This window comes from Heptranchias perlo, chromosome 10 (assembly GCF_035084215.1).
Source record: "Heptranchias perlo isolate sHepPer1 chromosome 10, sHepPer1.hap1, whole genome shotgun sequence".
Classification (NCBI taxonomy): Eukaryota; Metazoa; Chordata; class Chondrichthyes; order Hexanchiformes; family Hexanchidae; genus Heptranchias; species Heptranchias perlo.
In genome coordinates this window covers 78,991,638-79,017,704 of record NC_090334.1, presented here as the reverse complement: position 1 = coordinate 79,017,704, position 26,067 = coordinate 78,991,638, and the positions used below count along the sequence as shown (strand labels likewise).

General features: G+C 43.9%; 1 protein-coding gene across 1 annotated transcript in view; it reads left to right on the top strand.

Annotated features, from left to right (window-relative positions):
- The window catches only part of LOC137326717 (ribosomal protein S6 kinase alpha-5), a 218,586-nt gene that overhangs the window by 118,789 nt on the left and 73,730 nt on the right, over window positions 1-26,067 (top strand). The window contains exons 4-5 of the mRNA XM_067992069.1: window positions 677-792; window positions 17,168-17,275. Of these exons, the coding sequence (XP_067848170.1) occupies window positions 677-792; window positions 17,168-17,275 (224 nt within the window). The remainder of the gene's footprint in view (window positions 1-676; window positions 793-17,167; window positions 17,276-26,067) is intronic.

The following is a 26,067-nucleotide window of genomic DNA, read 5'->3' as shown; positions in this document are numbered from 1 at the left end:
GTTGGACTTGCCTTGAGTGTTCTTCTGCTTAGAAAATCAAGCCAGATGCTGGCCTACTGGGTTTTAAAAATGTGTTGATAGTTTGCTTTGTTCGGGGTTGAGTGCACAAGGGGTTGATTGTACAGTGCTCCCAAATGGCTTATCCCTTTTCATTCCTGTATTTAGTGATTCAACCAGAATGTCTTTTAGTTCCGTATCTCTGGTTGCATATTTAAATTTTAAATGTAGTTAAAGTTTCACAAGCGCGAAGCTCTAACGTAAATCTGTGCACAGCTTGTTCTGTGGGGAAAAAAAAAATCCAACTTTAACGATAAGAACTTTTTGCCTTCATTTTTTCTGCAAATACAGCAGGGATATAATAGGAATTGGAAGAGCAAATTTTATTTCTTTGTTATGCTATTTTTTTTGTTTAGATTTTGTGTGAAACAAATGCAAAAAGTATTTTAGAATTGTGCAGATACAGTTGTAATATCGGTTTTTGCCATTAAAATCATTGTAAAATGCCAAAAAATTTAATGTTGAATTTTTGTATGGGTGAAATGTCATGGCTATATGCCATTGAGCACTTGCTTCTGTGGTAATATCTGCCCTTTTATATATTTTTTTTCTATTTTTTAGAATTCTGGTGATTACTATGGTTTCATCCTCATGTGTAATGTTTTATTTTGTGCGGCAGACTATGTGAATGGAGGGGAATTGTTCACTCACTTGTCACAGAGGGAGCGCTTCACAGAGAATGCAGTGAGAATATATAGTGGGGAGATAGTGCTGGCACTGGAACATCTACACAAGGTAAGAGACCCCACTGCTGGCCTAGGATTGCATTTGTGAAATGCATTATCTGTCTCCTTCTATGATTGACTAGGTATAGGGGGATACACAATACCCCTGGTTTACTTCATGGATTAGGAGAACATCGTAACTTCAGTGCTTCTAAAGTTGAGAGTTTGTTGCAAAGTGCTTGGAACAAAGAATGCTTAGTTTTATCTGTGCCAACACTTGGTACAGTTATTTTAGTTTTTAAAAAATTGTTACTTAAAGTCTGGAATAATGGATACTTGGGAGTAATTTCAAGGCAATATTTTCTTCGTGATTCAGATACCAATAATTTGAGTTTGAGCTTTCATCTATCATCAGAGCACATGCCTCATTCCCAAGATCTCTATGCTCTCTTCCTAACCCCCATGTGAATCAAACAGACCTAGTAAAGAGATTATGAAAGATTTTAAGAGGGTAAATAGTGAAAGATTGTTTCCACTGGTTGGGGAATGGATAACCAGGATACAATAGCACAGTGGTTATGTTACTGGACTAGTAATTCAGAGACCTGGAGTAATCTGGAGTCATGAGTTCACATCCTGACCAGGCAGCTGGGGAATTTAAATTCAATAAATTAAATAAAATCTGGAATTAAAATACGAGTATCAGTAATGGTGGCCATGAAACTACCAGATTGTCGTAAAAACCCATCTGGGTCACTAATGTCCCTTAGGAAAGGGAACCTGCCGTCCTTACCCGGTCTGGCCTATATGTGACTCCAGACCCACAGCAATGTGGTTGATTCTTAATTGCCCTCTGAAATGGCCTGGCAAGCCACTCAGTTGTAAAATCTTGCTAAAAAAGTCATAATAAGACAGACCACTAGGCACCGGACATGACAAAGGCAGACCAAGCCCAGTCGACCCTGCAAAGTCTTCCTCACTAACATCTGGGGACTTGTGCCAAAATTGGGAGAGCTGTCCCACAGACTAGTCAAGCAACAGCCTGACCTAGCCACACTCACAAAATCATACCTTTCAGCCAACGTCCCAGACTCTTCCATCACCATCCCTGGGTATGTCCTGTCCCACCGGCAGGACAGACCCACCAGAGGTGGCAGTACAGTAATATACAGTCAGGATGGAGTGGCCCTGGGAGTCCTTAACATTGACTCCGGACCCCATGAAATCTCATGGCATCAGGTCAAACATGAGCAAGGAAACCTCCTGCTGATCACCACCTACCGTCCTCCCTCAGCTGATGAATCAGTCCTCCTCCATGTTGAGCACCACTTGGAGGAAGCACTGAGGGTAGCAAGGGCCCAGAATGTACTCTGGGTGGGGGACTTCAATGTCCATCACCAAGAGTGGCTCGGTAGCACCACTACTGACCGAGCTGGCCGAATCCTGAAGGACATTGCTGCCAGACTGGGCCTGCGGCAGGTGGTGAGCGACCAACACGAGGGAAAAACCTACTTGACCTTGTCCTCACCAATCTACCTGTCGCGAATGCATCTGTCTATGACACTATTGGTAGGGGTGACCACCGCACAGTCCTCGTGGAGACGAAGTCCCGTCTTCGCACTGAGGACACCATCCAACGTGTTGTGTAGCACTACCACCGTGCTAAATGGGATAGATTCAGAAGAGATCCAGCAGCTCAAAATTGGCAAGTCCATGAGGTGCTGTGGGCCATCAGCAGCAGCAGAATTGTATTCCAGCACAATCTGTAACCTCATGGCCAGGCATATTCCTCACTCTACCATTACCAACAAGCCAGGGGATCAAGCCTGGTTCAATGAGGAGTGTAGAAGAGCATGCCAGGAGCAGCACCAGGCGTACTTAAAAATGAGGTGCCAACCTAGTGAAACTACAACTCAGGACTACATGCATGCTAAACAGCGGAAGCAACATGCTATAGACAGAGCTAAGCGATTCCACAACCAACGGATCAGATCAAAGCTCTGCAGTCCTGCCACATCCGGTCGTGAATGGTGGTGGACAATTAAACAACTAACGGGAGGAGGAGGCTCTGTAAATATCCCCATCCTGAATGATGGCGGAGTCTAGCCCGTGAGTGCAAAAGACAAGGCTGAAGCGTTTGTAACCATCTTCAGCCAGAAATGCCGAGTGGATGATCCATCTTGGCCTCCTCCCGATATCCCCACCACACAGAAGCCAGTCTTCAGCCAATTTGATTCACCCCACGTGTTATCAAGAAACTGCTGAGTGCACTGGATACAGCAAAGTCTATGGGCCCTGACAACATCCCGGCTGTAGTGCTGAAGACTTGTGCTCCAGAACTAGCTGCACCTCTAGCCAAACTGTTCCAGTACAGCTACAACACTGGCATCTACCCGACAATGTGGAAAATTGCCCAGGTATGTCCTGTCCACAAAAAGCAGGACAAATCCAATCCGGCCAATTATCGCCCCATCAGTCTACTCTCAATCATCAGCAAAATGGTGGGAGGTGTCGTCGACAGTGCTATCAAGCGGCACTTACTCACCAATAACCTGCTCACCGATGCTCAGTTTGGGTTCTGCCAGGACCACTTGGCTCCAGACCTCATTACAGCCTTGGTCCAAACATGGACAAAAGAGCTGAATTCCAGAGGTGAGGTGAGAGTGACTGCCCTTGACATCAAGGCATCATTTGACCGAGTGTGGCACCAAGGAGCCCTAGTAAAATTGAAGTCAATGGGAATCGGGGAAAACTCTCCAGTGGCTGGAGTCATACCTAGCACAAAGGAAGATGCTAGTGGTTGTTGGAGGCCAATCATCTCAGCTCCAGGACATTGCTGCAGGAGTTCCTCAGGGCAGTGTCCTAGGCTCAACCATCTTCAGCTGCTTCATCAATGACCTTCTCCATCATAATGTTCGCTGATGATTGCACAGTGTTCAGTTCCATTCGCAACCCCACAGATAATGAAGCAGTCCGAACCCGCATGCAGCAAGACCTGGACAACATCCAGGCTTGGGCTGATAAGTGGCAAGTAACATTTGCGCCAGACAAGTGCCAGGCAATGACCATCTCCAACAAGAGAGAGTCTAACCACCTCCCCTTGACATTCAACGGCATTACCATCGCCGAATCCCCCACCATCAACATCCTGGGGTCACCATTGACCAGAAACTTAATGGACCAGCCATATAAATACTGTGGCTGCAGGAGCAGATCAGAGTTTGGGTTTTCTTCGGCGAGTGACTCACCTCCTGACTCCCCAAAGCCTTTTCACCATCTACAAGGCACAAGTCAGGAGTGTGATGGAATATTCTCCACTTGCCTGGATGAGTGCAGCTCCAACAATACTGAAGAAGCTCGACACCATCCAGGCCAAAGCAGCCTGCTTGATTGGCACCCCATCCACCACCCCAAACATTCACTCCCTTCACCACCGGTGCACCGTGGCTGCAGTGTGTAACATCCACAGGATGCACTGCAGCAACTCACCAATGCTGCTTCGACAGCACCTCCCAAATCTGCGACCTCTACCGCCTAGAAGGATAAGAGCAGCAGGCGCATGGGAACAACCGTTCCTTCATCATCGCTGGGTCAAAATCCTGGAACTCCCTTCCTAGCAGCACTGTGGGAGAACCTTCACCACACGGACTGCAGCGGTTCAAGAAGGCTGCTCACCACCACCTTCTCTAGGGCAATTAGGGATGGGCAATAAATGCTAGCCTCGCCTGCGACGCCCACATCCCATGAACGAATGATTTAAAAAAAAACAAGGGGTCATAGACTGAGAATCAACAATAGAAGAATGAAGGGAGGTGAGAAGACAGGGTGTGATTAAAACATGGAAATGCTTTATTACAACTGGATATTGGGGCAGAGACTGTAACATTTAAAAGGGAATTAGAAAATTTTGGATTATGTGAAAAGGAAGAATGTAAAACAATTCAGGTGAAAGAACAGGCAAATGGGATTATAGTAGATAGTTCCAGTAGAAAAGCTAGCATTGGCACAAGCATGGTGGGCTGAATTGCCTCCTGTTCTGTAATTACTATGGTCTATGATTAATACCTTCATAACCCTGCAAAGTTCAGGAGATTGAGGGTTATGACGTTCTTAATAGATTTAGAAACATAGAAAATCTCAAGACTAGAAAAGACTTTAGGTCCATCTAGTCCTGCTGTCTTAGCAGTTGTAACCAATGATGTGTTTCTCTTCAAGATACTTGTCTAATTTGACCTTGAAATGATACTTTCCCAACAATCTCCCTTAATAAGCTATTCCAAAAACCAACCACCCTCTCAGTGAAATAATGCCTCCTAGGTCAATCCCTCTTCAGCTCACACTTACAAACCCTTATTCAGCTATCTGTTACCAAATATCCCTGATTTGATCCTCTAAATCAGTGAGCCTTATTAATTTAAATACTTCCATCAAATCCCTCCTCAGCCTTCTCTCCAATAAGGAGTCCCAGTTCCTATCCTCATATCTTTTATTCTCTAATCTCATTATCATTCCAGTATCTCTTCTCTGCACCTTTTCCAACTCAGCTGTATCCTTCCTGTAATGAGGGTTCCAGAATGGTACACAATACTTCAGCTGTGGCCAGATCAATGCTCTATTCACTGGCAAGATACACTCTATTCCTGTTTTTGTACAAAACCTAACATCCCATTTGCTTTCCTGACAGCAGCCAGACAGTGGCTTGAAACGTTTTAACTACTGTGACTCCCAGATCCCTTTCTTGATTTGTGTTGTCGATGCTTTCCTGTTAGCCTTATAATCCCTCTGGTTATTTCATATCCCTGAGTGCATGACTTTATATTTATCAACATTCAAGCTGCACATTGCTGATTGGCAGCTCTCTTCCCCAAACAGTCCAAGTCCCCCTGTAGCCTGTCCTCATCTTCCACCATATTAACTCCCATGCTATTTTGGTGTTAACTGTAAACTTTGAGATGAAGCTACCAACACTCTTCCAGAACATTTATGAAAATATGGAAGAGTACCAGTCCTGATACTGATCCCTGCGGAACCCCACCTGTTAGGCCTCTCTCTCAGAATACCTGCTATTGTCACTGACTTTCTGTTTCCTATTGCCCAGCCGAGATTCGATCCATTTCAGCATGCTGCTGCCAATACTGTGTCTACTAATTTTATCAACTGGTTTTATGAAGCAGATACCTTTTTAATTTAAATCCAAATAAACTACATTTACATTCTCACTCTAATCTACATCCTTAGTTACTTTATCAAAAAAGTCTGTTAAATTGGCCAGGCATGACTTTCCTTTTGTAAATCCAAGCTGACTCTTGCCAATTAGTTTATATTTCCCTAAATGCTCCACCAGCTTGTCCTTGACAATCGATTGTAGAATTTTCCTGGTGCTGATATAGACCTGTTAGTGTTACAGTTCCCTGGATCCCCTTGATCCCTTTTTAAGTAAGGGCACTATGTTTCCTGTTTTCTCATCCTCTGGTACCACCTCCTTATCTAAGGAAACTCTAAATATTTGTGCCAGCTGGTCTGCCCGCATGTTGTCTATGGTCTTGGTGTTGACTTGCTTGTCAGGGCAGTGGACTTCACCTATTTTGCTAATTTCCCCTGTTTTATTTTCAGAAGCCCTGAGGTCTTGCAAGACATTATATAAATGCAGGGTTGTTTCTCTTATGGGCTTTTAATGCCTCCGTTTTCTCACCTCCTCCTTTGTTGTCTCCCACTGCCGTAGCTATTCACACGTTTGTTCTTTTGTTTCTCTTGAGTCTTTAATTTCTTTTAACGCTTCTTCCCATTATCTGATGTAAAGATTATCTCAAAAGGAAAATACTGCAGATGCTGGAAATCTGAAATAAAAACAGAAAATGCTGGCAGTAATCAGCAAGTCTGGCAGCATCTGTGGAGAAAGAAACAGAGTTAATATTCTCGCGGGGAGGTTAGCTAGTGCTGTCGGGGGGGGGTGTTTAAACTAATTTGGCAGGGGGCTGGGCACCAGGATGTAGCATTGGAAAGGAGAAACAAGGTGCACAAAGGATTGGGAGAGAAAGATATCACTAGAATAAGAAATAGTACGGTATTAGGTGGGATCAGACTACGGGAGAGTACAAGAAAGTCTGCGACCGGTTTGCAGTGCATATGTGTAAACGCACGAAGCGTGTAAACAAGGTTCCTGAGCTGCAGGCGCACATGGGAATATGATGTCGTGGCGATAACGGAGACCTGGCTCAAAAAAGGGCAGGATTGGGTACTAAACAAAAAGCTATACAAAACCCTGGTTAGACCGCACCTGGAGTACTGTGAGCAGTTCTGGGCACCGCACCTTCGGAAGGACATATTGGCCTTGGAGGGAGTGCAGCATAGGTTTACTAGAATGATACCCAGACTTCAAGGGTTAAGTTACGAGGAGAGATTACACAAATTGGGGTTGTATTCACTGGAATTTGGAAGGTTAAGGGGTGATCTGATCGAAGTTTATAAGATATTAAGGGGAACAGATAGGGTGGATAGAGAGAAACTATTTCCGCTGGTTGGGGATTCTAGGAGTAGGGGGCACAGTCTAAAAATTAGAGCCAGACCTTTCAGGAGCGAGATTAGAAAACATTTCTACACACAAAGGGTGGTAGAAGTTTGGAACTCTCTTCCGCAAACGGCAATTGATACCAGCTCAATTGCTAAATTTAAATCTGAGATAGATAGCTTTTTGGCAACCAAAGGTATTGAGGGATATGGGCCAAAGGCAGGTATATGGAGTTAGATCACAGATCAGCCATGATCTTATCAAATGGCGGAGCAGGCACGAGGGGCTGAATGGCCTACTCATGTTCCTATGTTCCTAAATATTCCTGGATGCAAGGTGTTCAGGAAAAATAGGGAAGGAAAGAAAGGGGGGGATGGTGGCAGTATTGATTAAGGAGAATATTGCAGTGCTGGAGCGAGAGGATGTCCTGGAGGGGTCAAGGACAGAATCTATTTGGTTAGAGTTAACAAACAATAGAGCTACTGGGTATATTCTGTAGGCCACCAGCAAGTGGGAAATTACAGAGGTGCAAAAGCCATAGAGTAATGATAATGGAGGACTTCAACTATCCTAATATATACTGGGATAATATTATAAGGGGCAAAGAAGAGGAGGAATTTTTGAAATGTGTTCAGGAGAACTTTCTTGACCAGTATGTTTCCAGCCCAACGAGGAAGGAGGCATTGCTGGATTGAATACTGGGAAATGAGGTGGGCCAAGTGGAGCAAGTGTCAGTGGGGGAGCATTTAGGAACCAACGATCATAGTATCATAAGGTTTAGAATAGCTATGGAAAAGGACTCGGGCCACTCTAAAATAAAATACTCAATTGGAGGAGGGCCAATTCAGTGGGATGAGAAGAGATCTGGACCAGGTAAATTGGAATCAAAGATTGGCAGGCAAAACTGTAATTGAACAGTGGGCAGCCTTTAAAGAAGAGATGGTTCAGGTACAGTCTAGTTACATTTCCATGAGGGAGAAAGGTAGGGCAGCTAAAGCCAGAGCTCCCTGGATGACAAAAGAGATAGAGAGTAAGATGAAGTGGAAAAAAGGGGCGTATAACAGATGCCAGGTTGATAACACAAGTGAGAACCAAGCTGAATATAAAAAGTTCAGAGGGGAAGTGAAAAAGGAAATAAGAAGGGCAAAGAGAGAGTATGAGAATTGACTGGCAGCCAACATAAAAGGGAATCCAAAAGTCTTCCATAGGCGTATAAACAGTAAACGGGTAGTAAGAGGAGATCTACTCATGGAGGCAGAGGGCATGGCCGAGGTTCTAAACGAGTACTTTGCATCTGTTTTTACCAAGGAAGAAAATGCTGCCAGAGTCTCAGTAAAGGAAGATGTAGTTGAGATACTGGATGGGCTAAAAATTGATAAAGAAGATGTACGAGAAAGGCTAGCTGTACTTAAAGTAAATAAGTCACCCAGTCCAGATGGGATGCATCCGAGGTTGCTGAAAGGAAGTAAGGGTGGAAATTGCGGAGATACTGGCCATAATGTTACAAACATCCGTAGATCCATACCATCCCTGGGTATGTCCTGTCCCACCGGCAGGATAGACCAACCAGAGGTGCGGTACAGTGATATACAGTCAGGAGGGAGTGACGATACCGGATTCTTTACTCTTAGTCTGGTTCAGCAAAAACTGAAAGCGAATACACTTGAAAGTTTTAACACAATTTATTAGCTGCAGCTGACCCTATCTATAGAATTGATTTCAACTCTTGACAGAGTCTGGTCAATCTCATAGAACAGGCAAATTACACAGTCAGAGTTCACACAATTATACATTTTCAGAGTGGGGAGGGACATGATTAGCAAGGGGTTAAAACCAATCATAAGCTGAGTCTGGGCAAGCCATACTAACTGACATAATGACCGACCACTCACAGGTGATACCTGTTTATGTGTAGGTCACAGGAAAGGGAGTCTCGCTTATCTCAGGCCTGGGATGTTTTTCGACCTTGTCCGAAATAAGGATCCATTCATTAGGTAGCTGCAAAACAACACTCCCTACACCTGCTTACCCCAGAATTCAGCTTATCATATCGCTTTGCTTGATTCATCATAAAGCATACATTTTCATACAGGAAATTAATAACATAAACGAATGATCAAAGAAAAGCTCATTGTTCTAATTCTAGCTAGCAAAATGGGCCACTTATATTAACCCCTGGTTTACCATACTGCCATTTTGTTATGGAGGCATCTTATTGAGCTACTGAAGCTTACTACAGGAGTGGCCCTGGGAGTCCTCAACATTGACTCCGGACCCCATGAAATCTCATGGTATCAGATCAAATATGGGCAAGGAAACCTCCTGCTGATTACCTCCTACCGTCCTCCCTCAGCTGATGAATCAGTCGTCCTCAATGTTGAGCACCACTTGGAGGAAGCACTGAGGGTAGCAAGGGCACAGAATCTACTCTGGGTGGGGGACTTCAATGTCCATCACCAAGAGTGGCTCGGTAGCGCCACTACTGACCGAGCTGGCCGAAGGACATAGCTGCCAGACTGGGCCTGTGGCAGGTAGTGAGCGAACTAACATGAGGGAAAAACCTACTTGACCTCGTCCTCACCAATCTACCTGTCGCAGATGCATCTGTCCATGACAGTAGTGGTAGGAGCAAGGCACAATCATTATGGAGATGAAGTCCCGTCTTCGCACTGAGGACACCATCCAATGCGGTATGTGGCACTATCACCATGCTAAATGGGATAGATTCAGATCAGATTTAGCAGCTCAAAACTGGGCATCCATGAGGCGCTGTGGGCCATCAACAGCAGCAGAATTGTATTCCAGCACAATCTGTAACCTCATGACCTGGCATATTCCTCATTCTACCATTACCAACAAGCCAGGGGATCAACCCTGGCTCAATGAGGAGTGTAGAAGAGCATGCCAGGAACAGCACCAGACGTACCTAAAAATGAGGTGCCAAACTGTTGAATCTACAACTCAGGACTACATGCATGCTAAACAGCGGAAGCAACATGCTGTAGACAGAGCTAAGCAATTCCACAACCAACGGATCAGATCAAAGCTCTGCAGTCCTGCCACATCCAGTCGTGAATGTTGGTGGACAATTAAACAACTAACGGGAGGAGGAGGCTCTGCAAACATCCCCATCCTCAATGATGGCGGAGACCAGCACATGAGCGCAAAAGACAAGGCTGAAGCGTTTGCAACCATCTTTAGCCAGATGTGCCGAGTGGATGATCCATCTCGGCCTCCTCCCAATATCCCCACCATCACAGAAGCCAGTCTTCAGCCAATTCGATTCACTCCACGTGATATCAAGAAGTGCACTGGATACAGAAAAGGCTATGGGCCCCGACAACATCCCAGCTGTAGTGCTGAAGACTTGTGCTCCAGAACTAGCTGCCCCTCTAGCCAAGCTGTTCCAGTACAGCCACAACACTGGCATCTACCCGACAATGTGGAAAATTGCCCAGGTATGTCCTGTCCACAAAAAGCAGGACAAATCCAATCCGGCCAATTACCGCCCCATCAGTCTACTCTCAATCATTAACAAAATGATGGAAGGTGTCATCGACAGTGCTATCAAGTGGCACTTGCTCACCAATAACCTGCTCACCGACGCTCAGTTTGGGTTCCGCCAGGACCACTCGGCTCCAGACCTCATTACAGCCTTGGTCCAAACATGGACAAAAGAACTGAATTCCAGAGGTGAGGTGAGAGTGACTGCCCTTGACATCAAGGCATCATTTGACCGAGTGTGGCACCAAGGAGCCTGAGTAAAATTGAAGTCGATGGGAATCAGGGGGAAAACTCTCCAGTGGCTGGAGTCATACCTAGCACAAAGGAAGATGGTAGTGGTTGTTGGAGGCCAATCATCTCAGCCCCAGGACATTGCTGCAGGAGTTCCTCAGGGCAGTGTCCTCAGCCCAACCATCTTCAGCTGCTTCATCAATGACTTTCCCTCCATCATAAGGTCAGAAATGGGGATGTTTGCTGATGATTGCACAGTGTTCAGTTCAATCTGCAACCCCTCAGATAATGAAGCAGTCCGTGCCCACATGCAGCAAGACCTGGACAACATCCAGACTTGGGCTCATAAGTGGCAAGTAACATTTGTGCCAGGCAATGACCATCTCCAACAAGAGAGAGTCTAACCACCTCCCCTTGACATTCAACATGATTACCATCGCCGAATCTCCCACAATCAACAGGTCACCATTGACCAGAAACCTAACTGGACCAGCCACATAAATACTGTGTTTGGGTATTCTGTGGCGAGTGACTCACCTCCTGACTCCCCAAAGCCTTTCCACTATCTACAAGGCACAAGTCAGGAGTGTGATGGAATACTCTCCACTTGCCTGGATGAGTGCAGCTCCAATAATACTCAAGAAGCTCGACACCATCCAGGACAAAGCAGCCCGCTTGATTGGCACCCCATCCACCACCCTAAACATTCACTCCCTTCACCACCAGCGCACCGTGGCTGCAGTGTGTACCATCCACATGATGCACTGCAGCAACTCGCCAAGGCTTCTTCGACAGCACCTCCCAAGCCAGTGACCCCTACTGCCTACAAGGACAAGGGCAGCAGGCACATGGGAACAACACCCCCTGCACGTTCCCCTCCAAGTAACACACCATCCCGATTTGGAAATATAACGCCGTTCCTTCATCATCGCTGGGTCAAAATCCTGGAACTCCCTTCCTAACAGCTCTGTGGGAGAACCTTCACCACACGAACTGCAGCGGTTCAAGTAGGCAGCTCACCACCACCTTCTCAAGGGCAATAAGGGATGGGCAATAAATGCTGGCCTTGCCAGCGATGCCCACATCCCATGAACGAATTTTAAAAAAGATACAGGGGTGGTGCCAGAGGACTGGAGAATTGCAAATGTTACACCCTTGTTCAAAAAAGGGTGCAAGAATAAACCCAGCAAGGGGGCAGTAGCGACATGGATACTGCTCTTCTTGATATATATTAATGACATGGGCTTGGGTGTACAGGGCACAATTTCCAAGTTTGCAGATGACACAAAATTTGGAAGGATAGTGAACAGTGAGGAGGATAGTAATAGATTTCAAGAGGATATAGACAGACTGGTGGCATGGGCGGACTCGTGGCAGTTGAAATTTATCACAGAAAAGTGAGAGTTGATGCATTTCGGTAGGAAGAATGAGGAGAGGCAATATAAACTAAAGGGCCCAATTCTAAAAGACTGGCAACTCAAAATTCCGGGGTACAGAATCTTCAGGCGAGACAGAGGGGAAGGTATAAGAGGAGGGGGGGGTCGCAATATTAATTAAAGAATCAATTACTGCCATAAGGAGGGATGATATATTAGCAGGTTCCTCAAATGAGGCCATATGGGTGGAGCTTAAAAACAAAAAGGGGGCAAGCACTTTGATGGGAGTGTACTATAGGCCCCCAAACAGTCAGGGGGAGATAGAGGAACAGATATGTAGGCAAATCTCAGAAAATTGTGCAAATAATAGGGTAATAATAGTGGGGGATTTCAACTTCCCCAATATTAACTGGATACTCAGAGTGTAAAAGGCTTAGAGGGTACAAAATTCTTAACGTGCATCCAGGAGAGCTTTTTGAGCCAGCATGTAGAAAGTCCTACAAGAGACGGGGCGGTACTGGACCTAATTCTAGGGAATGTGGCCGGCCAAATGGAAGTGACCATAATTCGGTGAGATTTAAGGTGGTCATGGAAAAGGATAGGGAGGGGCCGGAAATAAAGGTTCTAAATTGGGGGAAGGCCGATTTTAATAGGATACGGCAGGATCTGGCCAAAATGGACTGGGATCAGCTGCTTGTAGGAAAATCCGCATCGGAGCAATGGGAGTCTTTCAGAAGGGAGATTGAGACCATACAATGGCAACATGTTCCCGTAAAGGTCAAGGGTGGTTCCAAGAACTCCAGGGAACCTTGGATGTCAGGGGATATACGAGAATGGATTAGGAAAAAAAGGAGGGCTTTTGGCAGATACAAAAGGCTAAAGACGGAGGAAGCCCTAGAGGAGTACAAAAAGTGCAGGGGGATACTTAAAAAAGAAATGAGGAGATCAAGGAGGGGCCATGAAATAACACTGGCGAGCAAAATAAAGGAAAATCCTAAGATGTTTTATAAGTATATTAAGGGTAAGAGGATGATTCGGGAAAAAATAGGGCCCATTAGGGACAAAAATGGCAATGTGTGTGTGGAGCCGGCAGATGTAGGAGGGGTTCTAAATGAATTTTTTGCATCTGTTTTCACTATGGAGAAGGACGATGTAGACATAGAAATACGGCAGGGGGACTGTGATATACTCGAACATATTAACATCGAGCGGGAGGAGGTATTGGCGGTTTTAGCAGGCCTAAAAATGGATAAATCCCCAGGCCCGGACGAAATGTATCCCAGGCTACTGTGTGAGGCAAAGGAGGAGATTGTGGGGGCTCTAACACATATATTCAGAACCTCTCTGGCCACAGGGGATGTGCCAGAGGACTGGAGAACCGCTAATGTAGTACCATTATTCAAGAAGGGGAGTAGGGAAAAACCGGGGAACGACAGGCCAGTGAGCCTAACATCAGTGGTAGGAAAATTATTGGAAAAAGTTCTGAAGGACAAAATTAGTCTCCACTTGGAGAAGCAAGGATTAATCAGGGATAGTCAACATGGCTTTGTCAAGGGAAGATCACGTCTGACTAATTTGATTGAATTTTTTGAGGGGGTGACTAGGCGTGTGGATGAGGGTAACGCAGTGGATGTGGTATACATGGATTTCAGTAAGGCCTTCGATAAAGTCCCGCACAGGAGACTGGTCAAGAAGGTGCGAGCCCATGGAATCCAGGGTGCCTTGGCACTTTGGATACAAAACTGGCTTAGTGGCAGAAGGCAGAGGGTGATGGTCGAAGGTTGTTTTTGTGACTGGAAGCCTGTGGCCAGTGGGGTACCACAGGGATCGGTGCTAGGTCCCTTGCTGTTTGTGGTCTACATTAATGACTTGGATATGAATGTAAAAGGTATGATCAGTAAGTTCGCTGATGATACAAAAATTGGTATGGTGGTAAATAGCGAGGAGGATAGCCTCAGTCTGCAGGACGATATAGATGGGTTGGTCAGATGGGCGGAACAGTGGCAAATGGAATTTAACCCGGAAAAGTGCGAGGTGATGCACTTTGGAGGGACTAACAAGGCAAGGGAATACACAATGAATGGGAGGACCCTAGGCAAGACAGAGGGTCAGAGGGATCTTGGTGTGCAAGTTCACAGATCCCTGAAGGCGGCGGAACAGGTAGATAAGGTGGTAAAGAAGGCATATGGGATACTTGCCTTTATTAGCCGAGGCATAGAATATAAGAGCAAGGAGGTTATGATGGAGCTGTATAAAACACTGGTTAGGCCACAGCTGGAGTACTGTGTGCAGTTCTGGTCGCCACACTACAGGAAGGATGTGATCGCTTTGGAGAGGGTGCAGAGGAGATTCACCAGGATGTTACCAGGGCTGGAGCGCTTCAGCTATGAAGAGAGACTGGGAAGATTGGGTTTGTTTTCCTTGGAGCAGAGGAGGCTGAGGGGGGACATGATTGAGGTGTACAAAATTATGAGGGGCACAGATAGGATAGATACTAAGGAGCTTTTTCCCTTCGTTGAGGGTTCTATAACAAGGGGACATAGATTCAAGGTAAAAGGCGGGAGGTTTAGAGGGGATTTGAGAAAGAACTTTTTCACCCAGAGGGTGGTTGGAGTCTGGAACTCACTGCCTGAAAGGGTTGTGGAGGCAGGAACCCTCACAACATTCAAGAAGCATTTGGATGAGCACTTGAAATGCCATAGCATACAAGGCTACGGACCAAATGCTGGAATATGGGATTAGATTAGACAGGGCTTGATGGCCGGCGCGGACACGATGGGCCGAAGGGCCTCTATCCGTGCTGTATAACTCTATGACTCTATGACGAGGGACTTTAGTTACGTGGATAGACTGGAGCAGCTGGGATTCTTCTCCTTGGAACAGAGAAGTTTGAGAGGAGATTTGATAGAGGTATTCAAAATTATGAAGAGTCTAGATAGCGTTGAATAAGAGAAACTGTTCCCATTGGCGGAAAAGTCAAGATTTAGAGGACATAGATTTAAGATGATTGACAAAAGTACCAAAGGTGATATGAGGAGAAACCTTTTTGCACAGCAAGTGGCTAGGATCTAAAATGCACTGCCAGAGTGGGTGGTGGAGGCAGATTCAATCATGGCCTTCAAAAGGGAACTGGATAAGTACTTGAAAGGAAAAAATTTGCAGGGGATGTGGCGGGGCAGTGGGACTTGCTGGATTGCTCTTGCATAGAGCCGGCGTGGACTCAATGGGCCAAATGGCCTCCTTCCATGCTGTAACCTTTTTATGTTTCTATGATCCTAGGTGTTGCATCTCCTGCGTTCGCTTGGGAAGGTGCTGTGGGGAGGAGAGCGGGTGATGAAAGAGTGGACCAACATGTCGCGGAGGGAGCGGTCCCTTCGGAATGCTGAAAGTGAGGGGGGAGGGGAAGATGCATTTCATGGGATCACGATGGAGGTGACGGAAATGACGAGGGATAATATATTGAATGTGGGCACTGGTGGGATGGTAGATGAGGACAAGGGAAACCCTCTTGTGGTTCAGGGAGGTTAAAGATTATCTCAGTCATGTATCCATTTCCTTTGGCTCTTTAAAGTAGGCTCCCACAGGTCACTCGACCACTATTTCCTCTTGTTTTTTTCCCTTCCTGTACGCTTTGTTCTGATTCTATTAAAATGCTTGTTCGCCTTTCATCTTTCAAGTTTGATGAAGGGCTGCAGCCTGAAATGTTAAGGTAACTGTTCCCTTTGCAGATACTGACTGGCCTGCTGTGTGTTTTCAGCATTTTCAGCTTTTTACTTTTTATTTACATCCATGAGCTCCCTAAAGACCCCAGGATGGCTTCTGCCCTACCCAGGTGACTTGTTCCCTCAGATCCAATTCAAGTACCCAGCCACCAATTCTGTAGTAATATTAATTGTGTTACATCCCTCGTTCTGACTGCCTTGGAGCATCCGCTTTGCTGCAGTGCCTGTACTATCATGATCATTTGTAAATATGACCTGCGTGATTCACATGGGCATTGGGAAAAGAATATCGCGATCTTGGGTGGAAGGGGAGTGCGTGATTGAGGTTGTCATCAGTCGACTGTGGAAGGAAAGGGCTTAATGGACTAATTCTGGCTTTTCTCATTCCAGGCTTCAGGTTCTTATCTGACCCCTGAGATGAAACTAACATTATATTGTTTTGATTCTATTTTGGGTTTCATTTTGGACCGGCAGTGATTTGTCCTGGAAAATACCGATCACCTGTTTAGCCGGTCACATATCCATGTTGAAGGATTAACACCTGTGACATAATTGCTGAAAGTTTATTAAGTGACGATGAACAAGTAACTAGGCCATGCAGAGAAGGAACATCCTAGGTTTTATCCCTGATCTATGTTGAGTTACCTGATCTCAGCCAGAGCAGTGGTGGGGCTGCTATATTGGTCTCGGTGTTTGGGTTAGGGAAGCGAATATTGGCCAGGCATCCTATTCCTGATCACTATCCGGTGTTCTTTGTTGGAAGTGAACATTAGGTGGGGGCAGTAGCAGGCTTGACCACGATGACGCGCCTCCCCATCCCGAGTTGATCAAATAGCCTGCTGAAACTGGCTGTCAGTGACTACACCAGGAGTGATGCGTGGCAGGCGATGAGGCTTTCAAGAGAGGGAGAAACTATTTAGTAGAGTGCCATGTTGTCTCTAGCTAATGTGTAGTTAAATAGTTAAAAACATTTAAAGACAGATTCAAAAACTGGACAAAGGTGTTTGTGGAAAAGCTACATGGGGTTTCAAGTTTTCAAAGTATAATATTATGGAAAGAAGTTCCTATATCTTGTAACTTTTGCTTACTCTGTGTTTTCCACAGCTTGGAATTATATACCGAGATATTAAACTGGAGAATATACTTCTCGATAGTAATGGCCACGTGGTTCTTACAGATTTTGGACTCAGTAAAGAGTTTCTAATAGATGAGGTAAGTGTTTCTTTTAAATTTCTTTGGGTAGGGGGATAGGGGAAGGAAGGAGCAACTGCTCTGAATCAATCTATCTCCTCTCCGCCATGTTTTACTAATCATGTGCCTAGCCAGGATTAAGTGGCCGCATAGGAAAATAGGAGCTATGTGGAACTACAGTGCAAATGGCCACAGATTCAGCGCCGTGCTTCCCTCCCCCCCCCCCCCCCCCCCCCCCTCCCGGACAGACCCGTAGCGCCGTGCCCCCCCCTCCCCTCCCGGACAGACCCGTAGCGCCGTGCTCCCACCCCCCCGGACAGACCCGTAGCGCCGTGCTCCCCCCGAAAATCTATAGCTGATCTGTGATGTTTTTTTTCAGTCAAGCACATGTTTATGTAAATACATCTTGCCGCATGTAAATTGAACACCTGGGTACACACGAGTATCAGACAATGGCTTCTTTGCAATTGAATATCATATGTGACAGTTGTATTTTAATATTTTATGAGAAGTGCAGAGCTACGAATTGAGATTCAGCTGTAAGCTACAGAGTCTTTTATTTGGAAAGAATATTGGTTAGCTAAATGGAATTAGACATAAAAGTTTTGTAGCACAATTTGATAATCGGAACATATCACAGTGCAATAGCACTTGCAAATAAAAATACCTTATAATCTGTAGATTTTATATGAATTAAATAATTAGGGCATACATGCAAAATCGCACCAGATGCAAGCAAGGTTTTATTTGTCTAGTGCTGAATCAAATATGCTTGTGTGACTGTCAAATGCTTGCATTCCAGAAATTTGTTTTGTTATATGTGGATTGCACACTTGTGAATAATGTCACGCTGCTGAATCAACCATCACTTGTAAGTCATTAAGTGTAAGAAAAGTTTGAAAATTTAAATAGGGACAAAAAATGTTTTTAAAGCTTACAATTTATTATTTAAAAACAGCTTAATTGTACTGACATACAGTGAAACTTATATATGCTTATCGCCCCTACAGATCAAACTCCTCAATGCTGAGTTGATATACAAAATATTAAATGCCAAACAAATGGATTTTGCAAACCATTTGTTTAGTAATAACACGTAGTAAATGATCTTTTCATCTCCAAGAACTATATAAGCAAAACCTGTTTTCTTCAGCACCTGTAAGCATACAAAGTATGGGGTTCACAGACTTCATGTACTAAGAGTAACTGTTAGACCATATGTGAGCCATAAGCATCTGTTGGGCATCAGCAGCTGTGAACTGGTTAATAATGTTGTTATAGTGGCCATTAAGATTATTTTTTTTATTCTTGGGATGTGGTTAGGTAGTTGGTCGGGAGTTCCTGGATTTTGACCCAGCGATGATGAAGGAATGGCCAATATATGTCCAAGTCAGGATAGTGTGTGACTCGGAGGTGGTGATGTTGCCATGCACCTGCTGCCCTTGACCTTCTCAGTGGTGATGGTCGCGGGTTTGGGAGGTGCTGTTGAAGAAGCCTTGGCAAGTTGCTGCAGTGCATTCTGTGGACAGTACACATTGCAGCCACAGTGCGCCAGTGGTGGAGGGAGTGGATGTTTAGGCTAGTGGATTAAGTGACAAACAAGCGGACTGCTTTGTCCTGGATATAGTGTCGAGCTTCTTGAGTGCTTTTGTATTCCATCAGACTCTGACTTGTGCCTTGCACGTGGTGGAAAGGCTTTAGGTAGCCACTCGGTGCAGACCTGCTCTAGTAGCCACAGCATTTATATGGCTGGTCCAGCTGTTTCTGGTCAATGGTGACCTCCATGATGTTGATAGTGAGGAACTTCACTATGGTAATACCATTGAATGTCATGGGGAGTATTTAGGCTCGCTCTTGTTGGAGATGGTATGATAACTTTATCTCATGTAGTGAGATATAAAGCTTGATTGCTACCCAACTAGAATTACCTTCACGCAAATTACCAGCAGCTTTTTAAAATTTAATTAAGAAACCTAAGGTTCATAGTGCACAACAGCACCAAAATTAAGAGTAGGAGAGAAGACAGGACAGATGAAGAAGTAGTGATGGGGACTTTCCAATCTTTGGTTTTTAAAGCTTGTAGAGATAGTAAGAGTAAGAACTTTTCTGGAGGGAGAAATTAATCAGCCATGTGTTGGCAAATGGAGCAACCTAGCTGCAACCAAAACAATTTGCTGTTAAGATTTTGTTGGTATCTGTCATGAACTAAACATGTTTGATTCTCAATAACTGATAAGGTAACATTGGAACATTGTCATTCTAGCAGCATCCATGGTATTACATAAGAACCGAAGGAAAAGTCAAGGATGAGGAAAGGTCATTGAGCTTGTCTCTAGTATTTTAACTCACCCACCTTAGCATCCAGCTGCATCTTGATCTGCCTTTGCTACTGTGATTCCACCACTTTACCCAGTGCATTTTTTTAATAAGATTTATTTTAAACCTTTCATAAATTTAAATTTGTGCCAGCTTATTTTACTGTCCTGACTGACAAGGTCAAATTTTAAGTTCTACTTATCTATGCCATTTAATACTTTATAAACTTAATAAGATCATCCTTTAACCTGCTTTCTGGACTACAGCTAAATCTACTCTCGTCTTTGCAGATAGCTTATTGCAGTTAAACTTGGGCTAATTCTGGCTGCTTTTCTCTGCACCCTCTGCAATGCTTTTGTGTCCCTTTTGAAATGTGGCAGCTGGAATTCTACACATTGTTCCAATTGAATTCTGACCAGAGGATTTTAAAGTCTCAGCCTAATCTGTAGATTAATACTCCACTATTCCTTCTACATTTCCTTATATTCTATTTGCTGTTTCATTGAATTCTATTATATACATTCGCATGTATATTTTATAAAACCATTGTCCTGTTTGATTGCTTGTTGCTTGTAGGAGGTGTGCATTGATAAATCCAGGTCTCTTCGCATAACTGTGCTTGCACTGGGAGCAGTGCAGGTCATAGGGCTGAGGCAACTTATTTGGTCTTGGTTGCTGGGGACAGAGTCCAGGAGTGGGACTGGTCATGGTCGGTCATGGTTATACTGGTTGGGGTTGTCGCCCTTCAAAGCTAGTGTGTCAGTGATTGTGCTGGAAGGGTTCGGTTCAAGCTTGGTAAGCCTACAAAGTTGGTCTTTAGACTGCTTAATTGCTTCTGCATATTATTTTGGCATTGTCACTCCCTAGTCCCTTTAAAAGTCTCCCTGTGCTAATGCTATTCCCTTCATTATAGACTTATGTTGCTCATTCTTTCCTCCCAATTGCAGTACTTTGCATTTGTCGGTATAACATTTCATTTGCCATTTATCTGCCCAGTTGCACTACGTATCTAAATCCTTCTGCAAAATCTTAACTGCATTCTCAGTCCCTAATGCACTCCCTATTTTAGTCTTATCTACAAATTTAACAAGCTTGCAATTGGTTTATGCATCCAGGTAATTCATATATCAGTAAGAAACAACAAGGGTCCAAGCATTCATCCCTTCACTCAGGACCTTTCACTCCCCGCCCCCAACCCTGATCGCTGTGTCTCTCTCAGATATACTGTTTCTTATTTTTATCCAATTTCTTACTCAGTCCTGGATTCACATACATTCATTATAATGCTCTCCTATAATGCAAAAAAAACCAATCAGAACTCTGCCACCAAACGGAAGTTTATTTAATGTTTTTGAAGAAAATGACATGAGACTGAAAATGCATGTTGTCCAAATAGAATAGTGCACAGGAAATTAATGGTGTGTGTGTTCCACTTGTGACTGAGATCTTTGGAACTTACTTGTGACTTTGGTGCTCAAGAATTATGCTATATCCTTTACTTGTGGAATAAATATATTTTATGTTTCCCGTGTGATATCCTCCACAGCATCAACAGGACGAACAGAAAATATTTGTTCATTGTTAGCATCAAATAAAACCTGCATTATGGTATACTTTCTTAATGATCCTCATACTAATTTATTGTGACTACCCAAGTACTCAGACACAGCTTCAGATAATCCTACAAAATTATAACCATGCATGTCATAATTCTTTTTAATTTACTATGCAAGGGTCAGAAATGCACTGGTCAGAGATCAGAAATCATGATCTTGGAATCCGAGCTTACATGGAAACCTATGGAAGACTGATAATCCAGTGTAATGACTGCCTCAACTTCCAAAAGCTTTTCCCCCCACTGTGCCATAGTTCAGTAAGTGAATGTGAAACGCAAAATCCGATACTGACTGAAAACTTGATGCAAAATTCAAATTCTAGGTTTCTACAAAGATCTGCTTTAATAAGCATGCACGGATGTTTTAAAAACATCTTTAAATAAACTGTGTCTGAGCAGTAAGACTTGCTGTTGTTATATCAAATGGAAATATTATTACAACATTACTTGTTGATCAAGGAAACTCATCATTGCAAGTGAAGGCTGCTTTTAAATAGAAAAAAAGCTTTCTCTGTTTATTTTTCCCAGTTAAAAGGGGTAGGGAGGGATAACCCTCTTCTCGGAATTTGCTAATTTAGTTGTATAAACTGGATGCTGGGAAGTGTACACCAGCAATAAGGGTAGACTTGCCCCTTATTTTTACCCTTTTAGTGGGAAGCAGCCAAGGTTGACCTACAGTTGGTTCATTAGCCAGGGCCAGGAAATGACCAGGTAGGGTATTGACACAAATCCATGTCACCCCATCATGTGGTAGAGCAGTACTGGTAGAACAGAGTATAGCTGCATCCCAGTCAGGTGCTGCAGATCACTAAAACAGATTTTCTGGTCATTATCATATTGCTGTTTGTGGGACCTTGCTGTGTGCAAATTGGCTGCCACGTTTCCTACATTACAACAGTGACTACACTTCAGAAGTACTTCATTGGCTGTAAAGTGCTTTGGGACGTCCTGAGGACATGAAAGGTGCAATATAAATGCAAGTTCTTTCTTTCTGAAATCTGTCTCAGTCAAGGTTGGAACTGTTATCATGCTGCCAAAATTAAAGACTACATTTGGCTTTCCTAATTGATTAATGGGTAAATGCACCAACTGGTGTGGTAGTAAGAAAGAAAAGAAAGACTTGCATTTATGTAGCGCTTTTCGAAATAGTGCCGTGGGATTTTTTACATAGAATCATAGAAAGGTTACAGCACGGAAGGAGGCCATCCACCTGAGAGGCAGACAGGGCCTCAGTTTAACGTCTCATCCAAAAGACAGCACCTCCAACAATGCACTCCCTCAGTATTGCACTGGAGAGTCAGCCTAGATTTTGTGCTCAAGTCTCTGAAAGTGGGACTTGAACCCACAACCTTCTGCCTCAGAGGCAAGAGTGCTACCCACTGAGCCACTGCCTAAGGAGGGCCGTGGATAAAAACTAAATCACATCACCAAAATTTGCTGGTTTAAATGGATGGTAGATTTCAGCTTCATATATGGGCCTGAGGCTCATGGTATGCACTTAAGCAGCGAATGAAGACAAATGCTGCGGTATCCTCACTATATAGCACAAGTAGTAATTAAAGTACATATACAGTCCCCACCACTTAGGTCATCCACGCTTAACGGGCTACTGCCTATATCGGGCAAATAGCTTTAACCATGGCCTTGCCCCATCCTATCTCTGTAACCTCCTCCAATCCTACAACCCTCTGAGAACTCAGCGTTCCTCCATTCCTGGCCTCTTGTGCATCTCCTATTTCCTTTGCCCCTCCATTGGTGGCCGTGCCTTCAGCCATCTAGGCCCTAAGCTCTATACCTCTACTCCTCTCCACCTCTCCTCCTTTAAAACACTCCTTAAAACCTACCTCTTTGACCAAGGTTTTGGTCACCTGTCCTAATAGCTCCTGCTGTAGCTCAGTGTCAAATTTTGTCTGATAAGGCTCCTGTGAAGTGCCTTGGGACATTTAGCTATGTTAAAGGCGCTGTATAAATGCAAGTTGTTGTTGCCAGTACCATAGGCGTCAAATACAAAGGAGCTGCTTATACATGTAAAATGTACCGGCTATTTTGGGCAGTACATTAGGTTCTTCAATAAATTTGCATCTTGTTAATCTCCTATATTTACTGATTTATGCATATAAAGTGTTAATGGATTGCATACCCTTTAACTACTTTTGTGAAATCAGCCCCATGCCTTGGTAATTGGATTCCAGCTGAGAATGAAACGAGTTCCAACAAGGCTTCCCTTCGTCAAAGGCAGCAAAATAGACCCATTAAGGGGTTGAGAGGAAGAGAGAAATGCACAATCGAAACTGGCCATGAATGCACAGGCTGCCGTTTAATCCATAGCACCTGAATATTGTTTAATTTCAGCCTTGAAAAACATTCAGTGGCTGTTGCTGTTGAAAATATGTTAGCTAGCTTCAGTCATTATAGAAACAAAATGAGGAGGCTTAACACTGGAGATTAGTGTACAGTACAATCTATTGTGGTTTAACCGTTCTGTTAATAGCAGGCAAACATTGTTAGCACCAGTGCACCCACTACAAGCGGTGGGGACTGTAATCTATTTGACTGTTCAAGACTGCACTTGTTCTGACAAATCCTTATCTCTAGTCTCCTACCTTAATAGGTAAGTGGCTTGTTCATTGGATTCTGTGGAACCTGGATATGTATTCATTAAACTCCAGCACCATGTCTGACGTTGATACATTGGAGTCCCTCTTAAAACTATTTTTAATTCTGAAAGCCTCAATTAGGTCATCCCGTAACCTCTGCCCCAGTTAAAGTAAAGCTTCATAACTACATCCTCCCATACCCTTTCTAACATACTTCCTATAATGGGACCTCTGGAACTGTACACAATACTATAACTGCAGCCTAACCAATGTTTTATGCAAATTCCATATAATTCCCAGATTTCCAATTTTCTTTTCTTTTATAGCATTTTCTACTCGTGCTCCCACCTTTTTAAAGAATTCTGTATCTATCCATAGATCTCTGTCTTTGAATAGCCCAAACCTTTGCAAAATGTACGCTCATTTAATCCTGCATTATGGACTTTAGATTTTACCTATTATCAAGGTGAGGTTAGCTTGTCTATAATTTCCCGATTTATTTCTTTCCCCTTTCTTGAACAAGGATGTAGCATCTGCCATCTTCCAGCTCTAAACCACAATTCCATTTTCAAAGCTTTTTGGAGAATTGTGATTAATTCTGTCAATTTCTCCTCCCCAGCTTCAGTATTCTGAGATGCATACATTCTGGGCTTGCTGATGTTTCTACTCATCGTTGTATTAACTAGTTTAATACAGTTTCTGTTTCAATATTTATCTCCAGTAGTGGCTCACTCAATCTAAGAATATAGATAGAAACACAGAAAATAGGAGCAAGAGTAGGCCATTCGAGCCTGCTCCGCCATTCAAAGTGATCATGGCTGATTGTCTAACTCAGTACCCTGTTCCTGCTTTTTCCCCATATCCCTTGATCCCTTTAGCATTAAGAAATATATCTATCTCCTTCTTGAATACATCTAATGACTTGGCCTCCACTGCCTTCTGTGGTAGAGAATTCCACAGGTTCACCACCCTCTGAGTGAAGAAATTTCTCCTCATCTCGGATCTAAATTGCATACCCTGTATCCTGAGACTGTAACCCCTGGTTCTGGACTCCCCAGCCATCGGGAACATCCTCCCTGCATCTAGTCTGTCTAGTCCTGTTAGAATTTTATACGATTCGATGAGATCACCTCTCATTCTTCTAAACTCTAGTGAATATAGGCCTAGTCGACACAATCTCTCCTCATATGTCAGTCCTGCCATCCCAGGAATCAGTCTGGTAAACCTTTGTTGCACTCCCTCCATGGCAAGGACATCCTTCCTCAAATAAGGAGACCAAAACTGCACACAATACTCCAGATGTGGTCTCACCAAGGCCGTGTACAACTGCAGTAAGTTTCATACAGATAATCTGTCTTTCTGTTTTTACAACCAAAGTGGATAACCTCACATTTATCCACGTTATACTGCATCTGCCATGTTCTTGCCCACTCACCCAACTTGTCTAAATCACATTGGAGCCTCTTTGCATCCTCCTCACAGCTCACATTCCACCCCAGCTTTGTGTCGTCTGCAAACTTGGAAATGTTTCATTCCGTTCCCTCATCCAAATCATTAATATATATTGTGACTAGCTGGGGCCCAAGCACTGATCCCTGCGGTACCCCACTAGTCACTGCCTGCCACCCGGAAAGAGACCCATTTATTCCTACTCTCTGTTTCCTGTCTGTTAACCAATTCTCAATCCATGCCAGTATATTCCCCCCCAATCCCATGTGCTTTCATTTTGCTCACTAACCTCTTGTGTGGGACCTTATCAAAAGCCTTCTGAAAATCCAAATACACCACATCCACTGGTTCTCCCCTATCTATTCTAATTACCTCCTCAAAAAACTTCAGTAAATTTGTTAAGCATGATTTCCCTTTCATAAACCTATGCTGACTTTGTCCAATCCCGTTAATGCCTTCCAAGTGTTCTGTTATCGCATCTTTTATAATAGACTCTAGCATTTTCCCCACTACTGATGTTAGGCTAACTGGTCTGTAATTCCCTGTTTTTTTTTCTCTCCCTTTTTTAAACAGTGGGGTTACATTTGCCACCCTCCAATCTGTAGGAACTGTTCCAGAGTCTATAGAATTTTGGAAGATGACCACCAATGTATCCACTATTTCCAGGGCCACTTCCTTTAGTACTCTGATTTTACATTGTTCTTAACACAGAACCAAAGACAGAACAGCTAATGTAGGCATTATGGTTAAACAACACAAATAGTTCGGAATTGGTTTAAACTGTATGCTTTCAGATCCTATCTTTGATCATAATGACCCTCTTGAGTAAAGTCATA